General features: G+C 34.1%; 1 protein-coding gene across 1 annotated transcript; it reads left to right on the forward strand.

Annotated features, from left to right (window-relative positions):
* Positions 1 to 8,927: 8,927 nt before the first annotated feature.
* On the forward strand, positions 8,928 to 9,978 carry LOC109814726 (multidrug resistance protein ABC transporter family protein). Its single transcript, XM_083077748.1, has one exon. It carries the CDS (start codon positions 9,122 to 9,124, stop codon positions 9,674 to 9,676), a length of 555 nt encoding a protein of 184 aa, XP_082933874.1. The 5' UTR covers positions 8,928 to 9,121; the 3' UTR covers positions 9,677 to 9,978.
* The last annotated feature ends 257 nt before the right edge of the window (positions 9,979 to 10,235 follow it).

Raw genomic sequence — 10,235 nt, forward strand, 5'->3', positions numbered from 1 at the left:
ATTCAATGAGTACGGGTCCTCTCCTATATGCAAATTGCATAGAGATTCCTCATTGAATGATTAGTTTGGTGAAAATTGTTCGTACTTGAAAATCTTTGGAGTTGTAGTTAATAGTTATGGGGATCTACTGCGTATATAAAAAACTATATGTATTTTCATGGTTGAGTGTGTGCATGCTGTTAAGATTCTATAGACAAATTTATTTATTTATTTCATTATTTGCTATACGTTGCCATCAATTAATAATAGTATATATTTTCCTGTTATGATGGAGAAGATATAGTAAATTAAAACATGTAAAAACTGTGCTGATTTTTGTTTTGAAAATAGATTGTAGAAAACAAGTTTTTGAAAATAATTAAATTCAAGAATTTAGTTGTAATGCCTTTTCAGTATTTTTTTATATTATCAGCTAATCAATAAATATATTTTGATTTTTTAAAAATAATTATTATAAAAAGTTAAAAACTTAATTACGACCACAAAAATCTATTTATATTAATGAAAATTCAAAACGTGTATTCGAACATTTTTCGGTACCAATATATCATTTTTTGGTAGTTGAAGATGTAAAAAAAAAATCAAAAGAAAAGAAAATCGACAAGCAACAAGACAACCATAAACTAAAATCTCAAAAAACCGGTCTCCAGCAACATCCGCTCAAAGCAATGGAACATCCAGAGGAGGCTCCAATATATCATCATTGGTCTCAATTTGAGACAAGCGGATGAAATTAGTCATTAATATAAATTGTGGATATTTTGCACATATCGTAGTAATAGAAAAAATATTTTTTATATTCACTAGAAAAAGAAAATATATTTGTGTTATTATTGTCTAAAACTATTATAGAAAACATGGAGTTTGTTGTAACTGTACAGAGTAAAAGAACAAACAAGCAAGAATAGAGAACCCAGAAACAAAAACCAATTAAAAAGAAAAACAGAAAAATGGGAAAGGAAGAATCACACCAAGAGATTAACGTGGTTCACCCTTGATCGAAATTGGGCTACATCCACGGGGCAGCAGATCAGTCTTTATTTCAATAGTATCAAGTTAAGTGTATATTACAAATGCAAGGCCTCCTTATATATAAGGGACCCAGACCCGAAAGAGATATCTAACAGACCAAAAGATAACAAGTATTATAAGAAAGTAGGATAGGTTCAAAAAAGCAATCTTTTCAACAAATCTCCACCTTGCGTTTGAACCTTTTTTGAAACAGATATCCTCATGATCTTAGAAATAAACTCTGTTGCCACCTGCCACAAAAAAAGGCTATTTCCAGCAGTCAACATTAAGCAAGTCCAGGCAGTGCATAAACTTGCTTTTAGGGACAGGCTTTGTAAACGTGTCAGCAGGATTATGTTTTGAATCAATCTTTTGAACCTTAATCCTTTTCTCAGTTTGAATGAAATGGTACCGCACATCAATGTGTTTAGTCCTTTCATGATGAACCTGGTCCTTTGCTAGACATATAGCACTTAAGCTATCACAGAAAATCAGAGCACACACTAGTGCAAAATAGAGCTATTACGTCACCCATTTTACGTCGGAAATACAAATACTCGACGTAATAAAAACGCGGTGGCATGTATCGTAATTTTTATGACTTTTTCACGTCGGACCTTTAAAGGACCGACGTAAATTTTAACATCTACGTCGGTTATACAATGTGTCCGACGTAGATGTTAAAATTTACGTCGGACCCTTATAGGGCCGACGTAAATAAGCCGCATCTCTCCTTTAAAACAAGCTTTACGTACTAGCTGGAGATTTCAAAAATTCTTTCTCCCGCGCGTTGTGTAAATCCCTCCGCCTCCTACTCCTTCGGTCCTTCCTTCCTTATAATTTTTCTATCATTCAGTCTCCGTTCATACGACAAAAACAAGCAGTTTGCGTTCATACGACTAAATGTGTATTTTGAACTTATTATGTGTGTTTCTTTATATATTTTGAGTAGGAACAACCAGTGGCTGAAGCCAAGCCTGAGGAGAACAGAGAAGAGAAGCGATTCTGGGAAGAAAAGCGATTTCTGGGAGGAAAACCCAGAAGAAAAGCGATTTCTGGGAAGCAGAACGGGCCGTTCTGCTTGGAGAACGGCCCGTTCTCCAAGCAGTACGGGCCGTTCTCCAAGCAGAATGCCCCGTTCTGCAAGGAGAACGGGCCGTTCTCCAAGCAGTACGGGCCGTTTTGCTGCATTCGTTTTTCTTTTTTTTTTTATAAAATTTTTACGATTTTTTACGTCGGACCTGGGTATGTCCGACGTAAATTTACGTCGGTGTTTGACCCCCGACGTAAATTTTACGTCTCCTGTAATGACGTCTGATGCTTTCCCGACGTAAATGGCTTTAAATACCCGACGTAAAAAGGGTCTTTTGTACTAGTGACACTCTTGAATAATGCCTAAATCAGTTACTAGTCCTTTCAGCCATATCCCCTCTTTTGCAGCTTCTGTCAAAGCCATATACTCTGCTTCTGTTGTAGATAGAGCAACAGAAGGTTGTAATGTGGCTTTCCAACTCACCAAACAGTTTCCAAGAGTGAATGCATAACCTGTGATTGATTTCCTTCCATCCAAATCAGCAGCATAATCTGCATCTGAGTATCCAGCCAGGTGACAATTTGTGCAGGTTCCATAAATGAGTCCAATGTCAAGTGTTCCTCTCAAGTACCGGAATATCCTCTTGACAACTTTCCAATGTTCTTTCTGTGGTTGATTCAGATACCTTCTCACAACATTGACTGCATAAGCAAGATCAAGTCTTGTGCATACCATGGCATACATTAGACTCCCTATAGAACTTGCATAAGGTACTCGTGACATATAATCCAAGTCAGTTTGAGATTGAGTCTGAAAAATAGCTGATAATCTCTCTTTGGTTGACAAAGGAGTGCTTAAGGGTTTTGCATTGTTCATTCCAAAACGAAGCAAGATTTTTTGTATGTATTCCTTTTGTGACAAGAAAACCTTCTTTTGAGTCCAATAACGGTAGATTTCCGTCCCTAGGATCTTCTTGGCAGCTCCTAAGTCCTTCATATCAAATTCTCCATTTAGGAAAGTCTTCAGATTTTGTATAGCATTTGTGTCTCGGGCAGCTATCAGCATATCATCTACATAGAGTAGAAGATATATCATAGACCCATCCTCCTCCTTGTTGTGATAAACGCAGCAGTCATAGGGACTCCTCTTGAACCCTTTGTTGATCATAAAGTTGTCAAACCTTTTGTATCATTGTCTAGGTGACTGCTTTAACCCATATAGAGACCTTTGCAGCTGACAAACATAGTCCTCTTTTCCTTGACTCACAAAACCCTCTGGCTGTTTCATTAATATATCTTCTTCTAGCTTTCCATGTAAGAAAGTTGTCTTCACATCTAATTGCTCAAGTTCTAGGTCTTAACAAGTTACAAGGGCCAACAAAACTCTTATGGAGGTATGTCTCACAACAGGTGAGAAAATTTCGTTGTAGTCCACACCTTCCTTTTGGCTGAACCCTTTAGCAACTAAACGTGCTTTGTACCTTACTGTTTCAATACCGGGAATTCCATATTTCCTTTTGAATATCCATTTGCATCCAACAACATGTCTTCCCTTAGGTGGCTTGATAAGCTTCCAGGTTTGATTCTTCTGAAGTGATTCCATTTCCTCACCCATGGCAAGGATCCATTTCTCTGAATCTTCATGATTTAGAGCTTCCTTGTAGGTGGTAGGCTCGGGTGAGTCCACTTCTTTTGCTACATGTAAAGCATAGACAACCATGTCTTCAAAACCATATCTCATAGGGGGTTTGTATTGCCTTCGAGGTCTTTGACTAGGCTCGATTTCAGATTGAGTCCTTAAAGTTGCCTCTTGCTTATCAACATCATTATCTTTGCTTTGTTCTTCTTGAGAATTTTCGAATGCTTCATCTTCTAACTCCTTGTCCTGTAACAAAAAACTCCAATCTCGGGTGAAACATGTGGGATTCATCAAAAATAACATCTCTACTAAGAATAATCTTCTTTTCAGAAGGTGACTAGATTCTATATCCTTTCACTCCATCTCCATAACCCATGAACAAACCTTTCCTAGATCTAGGTTCAAGCTTCCCTTCATTTACATGATAGTATGCATGACAACCAAAAATTCTAAGAATTGAATAGTTTGCAGGTTTAGTGGACCATACCTCAGTAGGTGTCTTGCAACCTATAGTAGTGGAGGGTGATCTATTAACCAGGTAGCATGCTGTGTTCATAGCCTTAGCCCAAAAAATTTTGGTCAAGCCAGCATTGGACAGCAAACATCTTGCTTTTTCCAGCAACGTTCTGTTCATGCGTTCAACTACTCCATTCTGCTAAGGAGTGTTCCTGACCGTATATTGCCTTACAATCCCTTCTTTCTTGCAATAGTCATTAAACTTAGCAGAACAAAACTCCAAACCGTTATCAGTTCTGAGCCTTTTTATCCTTTTACCAGTTTGATTTTCAACCAAAATTTTCCATTCTTTGAAGTATTTGAATGCTTGGTTTTTGTGCTTCATAATGAATATCCAAGTCATTCTAGAATAGTCATCTATGATAGAGAGAAAATATCTACCTCCTCCAAGTGAAGGTACTCGAGAGGGCCCCCAACAATCCGAGTGAACATAATCCAAGGTGGACTTGGTGGTGTGTTGAGCCTTTGGAAATTTAATCCTGTGGTGTTTCCCAAAAACACAGTGTTCACAAAACTTGAGTTCTTTTACTGTATGATCTCCCAACAGCTTCTATTTGCTTAGCACCATCATTCCTCTCTCACTCATGTGACCAAGGCGCATATGCCAAAGATGTGTCAAATCTGGTGTATGTTTATCAGCCACAGATACTGATTCTGAGATTAAATTGGTTGATCCTTGAAGCATGTATAGGTTTCCTTTCTTGATACCTCGTATAACAACAGTTGAGCCCTTGCTGATTTCCATCACTCCACCTTCAACATTGCATTTTGAAACCTTTTGTATCCAGAACTCCAACTGAAATTAGATTCTTCTTCAAATCTGGTACATGTCTGACTTCAGTAAGAGTTCTTATCACACCATCATGCATCTCGATCTGAATTGTTTCAATACCAATTATTTTGCATGCCATATCATTTCCCATGAAAACATCACCACTAGATTTCTTCTCATACGTTAAGAACCAACTCCTATTAGGACACATATGATAAGAACAACCCGAGTCAAGTACCCACTGTTCTGCAGAATGTTGATGATTGTCAACAATGGACAGTACGAGCTCATTTTCAAATGAGGAGTCTTCTTGGGTAGCAGCAGCAACCGATTTCTGATTTCTTTTCTTTGGGCAATCTTTCTTCCAATGACCCGGTTCTTTGCAGTAGTTGCAGATGTCTCTTGGATTGAATTTAATTTTCTTCTTCCCTTGTTCTTTCTTCTTCTTACCATTCTTGGTAGAATTAAAAGCAAGTAGTCCTGCTCCATTTACCCCCTCAGAGTTTGCAGATGCCTTGAACCGGAGCTCCCTCGAGTGCATACTTGATTTTACCTCTTCCATCGTGATGCATTCCTTCCCGACACTAAGAGAATTTACAAAGCTTTCATATGAGGGTGGAAGTGAGGCTAACAGAATCATTGCTGCATCCTCATCTTCAATCTTGACATCTATGTCTCTCAACTCCATCAAGATTGAATTCAGTTCATCCAGATGATCTTGTAGAGGTGTGTCTTCTTTCATGTGAAGACCAAACAGTCTTCGTTTTAACAACAACTTGTTACAGATTGACTTTGTCATGTAAAGCTTTTCTAGCTTTAACCATAGTCCACTAGCCGTTTCTTGATCAACTACCTCATAAAGAACTTCATCTGATAAGGACAGTAAAATCAATGAGTGAGCTTTCTCTTCTTGTTCTACAAGATCCTCATTTTTCACAGAAGATGGTCTCTCCTATGATTTAGCAACGTTCTCCTTCTTCGCGGAAACAGAAACTAGAGGACCCTAAACTCTTTGTTCCTTCAGTAGAGCTCGCATCTTAATGCGCCAGAGATTGAAACTGTTCTTTCCATTAAACTTCTCGATCCTGATGGTGTTTGACATCTTTCTTGAATGTTCTTTCACAGATGCAGCAGATCAGTCTTTATTTCAATAGTATCAAGTTAAGTGTATATTACAAATGCAAGGCCTCCTTATATATAAGGGACCCAGACCCGAAAGAGATATCTGACAGACCAAAAGATAACAAGTATTATAAGAAAGTAGGATAGGTTAAAAAAAGCAATCTTTTCAACAGAATTGATTCCTTTAATTTTGTGCTTAATTTCCTTAGAATGAAATAGCTAGCTAGCTAGCTGGCCCTTAATTTCAATATTGCAATCAGAATTTGCTAACTAAATCAAACCTCGTAATTTTATAGTATTTTATTTTTAAATGGCAAGCAATATAAGGAAACTACATTTTGAGAGTTGAACGAAGTTTATGAGTTACCATTAGGATTTTTAAAAAGTAATTTTTAGGAAATGTATAAAAGGTGATACATTTAAAGAAAGCTTGTGAATTTTTTTTTTGCTGAAAAAAGTTTATGAATTATATAAATCACTTTTTATTTTAAAAAAGGTAATATAATTTTAATTTTTTTAGAAATATACTTTAAAAAAATCTCAAAATAATATTAAAAATATTATTTTTCTTTTGAAAATTTAAGCAAACAAGCAAAATGTTCTTATTTTTCTAAATAAAAGAAATTTTAATAGAGAAGGGCGGGTACAAATACGCTCTATATATCCTACAAATGATTTTGTTATCCTCTTTCGTTCTTAAATGATCATTTTTGGCACTATTTACTCTATTCGGTTCGTAACAAGTGTCATTTTTAAAGAAGAAAAAAAAATCTTAAAATAAGTGTTGTATTAATTTTTTTAAAATAATATTAATTATCTCTTTTTTTTATTTATATCCTTTTATAATATTATTTAGAAAGTGATTAATATGTTATAATATTTTTAAACAAAAAAAAATTATTATTAAAATATTAATTTTGTATAATAATTAAATTTTTTAATCTATTTATTAGTTTTTTTTATACCTATGTAAAATAACTATATTATGGAATGAAGAGACTAGGGAGCAACAATTTTCTTTTACGGATGAAAATAAGAGCAAGTAATTTTGCAAATAAAAAAATAAAAAAATATTTTTTAAAAAAATTTCTTTTTGTTTGAATAACGAAACCTAAATACAAAATTATCTTAACACCCTCTTAAGAAAGTCGATTGAGTCTAACTCAACTTCACAAAATTGTCTTTTATTTCTTGTTAAAGACTCAACATTTGATATCATATTAAGAAAATGAATAATAATTAAATTCAATCTTACAAAATTAGCTAATTAGATAAAAATTATTCTACACACACACACACACACACACATATATATATATATATATAGATATATTTATATAGTTGATGTGAGATCCTTAATATACTAACTCACGTCGAGGACTGAACATTTGATGCATTTTAAAAAAATGAGTTATAAGTTTAATTCAAATTTACAAAATTAACTAGTAAAATGAGAATTATTATTCAATTATATACACTATTTATTTATCATATCTCTAATTGATGTGGGACTATCACATCAAGAATTAAACATTTTAAGTATGAAATTTGTAAAATTAAACATTTATAAGTAATTCGATAAATATCGAATAATGAGTGATTTAATATGTCCAACAACAACATAATCGACTAAGATAAACTCTAAATAAAAATATGGATTTGAATTTATAATTCATCCTTATTAAATTAATTTGTATTATGAGAATTCTCACTTATGTATATTATTATAATCAAAATCACCCATAAATGTTCAATATATGACATGTCTTGTTATATCTTATTATTGTCGATTATTACATCATAAATCTTAAAACAAAACCTTACCAATGAATTTTGCATACATCTTACTATCATCCATTATTACATCATAAATCTTAATAAAACTTTTCCAATGAATTTTGCATAGAATTCGCGTGCTACCTCTCATGAAGTCGATATGAGCATATTAATTCGTCATATTGACATCGTTCATATTATGGTACATCAAATTAATAATGATACCCCACAACGTAGGGTATCCTAGCTTGAACGCATGTACTTTTTGTTTCTTTCTCCAATTTCTAATAATACTCTGCATAAAATAAAATTTTAAAAACTTTTTATAATTTACTTTTTATCTTTATCCATTTCATCATCATGGACATTTTTTCCTTTTCTCGTTTTACCTCTTAAATTGTTAAAAGGGTATATAAGAGTGTTGAATTTTAGATACTTAAACAGTTCAAACACCGAATTATAGGGACTTGCCATTTATCTTTATCTTCCACTTATCACCTCATATCACCAATCAAATTGATCACTTTTATTTTTTATTTTTCTCTTCCTTTTCTGTTTTGATATGATCTCTACATCTAATGAAGTGTCCACAAAACCTTTTTGAAAATAATATGCGATGAAAGTGTATTTTTAAAATTATTTATATATTACTAATACTCAAAAGAAAAGGTCACGAGGTAAAAATTAAACGACCGACAAGCAACCCAAATTGGCTTTAATCAAATTGGACCGTCATTAGAAATTGCGCTCGGGAATTAATACAAGGGAAAAGACAGGTAAGCCCAATAAAACTATACTGCGTCACATACAATAGAATCAAATAAATTAACAAATTGAAATTGCAGTTGAACGGTTCCTTGAATATACATTGGAGTTAGGTAAATAGACTAGGCAAAATTAAGAAGAATCGAATGGGTCACCACCAAGGGGCAAGGGCCATCCCACAATCTAATATACATCAAACTCTAGATGATCCTATTTTTTTTAATGATATAAACTAATAAACGTGGGAGACAGGCGAATTCCAAGTCAAAAAAATGTGAAGTAATAATGCACTTGTAACGTAACACAAAGACCCAGCCAAATGAAACTACCAAGTCCACCATTATATCCTTCACACGTTGGAGCGGTTTAACAAATTAAACATCATCGTACACTGTCCCAACCTCCATATAAAGTCATTTCACATTCTCCGTCGTGGGAATGGCAACTGATCCACAAATAAAACCTTGAACATACAAACACACCCTCTCATGGGAAACCAAATAGCTAGAGACGCCACGGGGAGAATCGTTCACTGGGATGGCTCGGTTCAAGAATTTGACGAGCCACATGCACTAACGGCGGCGGAGCTCATGCTGGACCACCCGCAACAGGTGGTGGTGGAGTTTCACTCCGCCGTGAACCAAAAAAGACCGTCTCCGTTACCCGCTGACGAGAAGCTAGAGGTGAAGAAAACGTATGTGATGGTTCCGGTGATGCGAGGGAAGCCTGTGGGGTTGAGCAGCGAAGATAGTCGCCGGATTCTCTTGATCGTTAACTCTTCTCTGCATTCCAAGTACTTTGTTTCTTCTTCGGGGCTTCTTCCTTGGTTTGCAGGGTTGTTCCAGAGGAAGGAGGAGGTGGAGAAGAGAGAAGAGAGGGAGGGTTTTTGTGAGTTTTTGGCGGAAGGGAGGGAAGGGTATATGAGTAGGCAGTTATCGGGGAAGGGGTGGAAACCTAGCTTGGACACCATTACGGAGAAGAAGGTTAAGCGGAAACTGTCTCGCTGGTTCTTCCTCAAAACTTTTATTTCTGCAAACATTTAGATACAAATATATTATACATATGTTAATGGCTTATGTGGGTATAGTATTTCATTTTACGTGTTCAGCCATGCCTTCTGTATGTATGTACTCCTGTCATCTTAAGATCTGTTTGTTTGTAAGAACTCGTGTTCAAAGGGAGTAAAGGCCTTTCATGGGGAAACAATTCATGTGATCAAAGCATGATGTTTAGATGTATTTTATTTTTTTTATCTTTAAAATGTTCATTATTCATTATAATTTTTATTTCTTAAATTTAGATTAATTTAATTATTTTAAAATAATAATTGTTTTTAATTTAGAAATATGATTTTGAATTATTTTTTAACTGACTTAATATTTAAAATTCATTTTATTAGATTCATTTATATATTAAACACAACTAAAGTTCAAATAAAAAAATATTAAAAACATAATAAAATTATATAAAAATAAGTGTAAAAGACAATTGAAATTTTAAATACTATATTTCATATTATTTTGGAGTTATTTACATATTTTATATACGATTTTTATTATATTAAAACTCATTGAATTTTATAATTTTTTATATAATTGAGTT

The sequence above is a fragment of the Cajanus cajan genome, chromosome 6, assembly GCF_000230855.2.
Source record: "Cajanus cajan strain Asha chromosome 6, NIPB_CcT2T_4, whole genome shotgun sequence".
Classification (NCBI taxonomy): Eukaryota; Viridiplantae; Streptophyta; class Magnoliopsida; order Fabales; family Fabaceae; genus Cajanus; species Cajanus cajan.

Bases quoted from the DNA above. Each gene is read 5' to 3' on its own strand.
- LOC109814726 (XM_083077748.1), top strand. From the start codon at position 9,122: ATGGGAAACCAAATAGCTAGAGACGCCACGGGGAGAATCGTTCACTGG.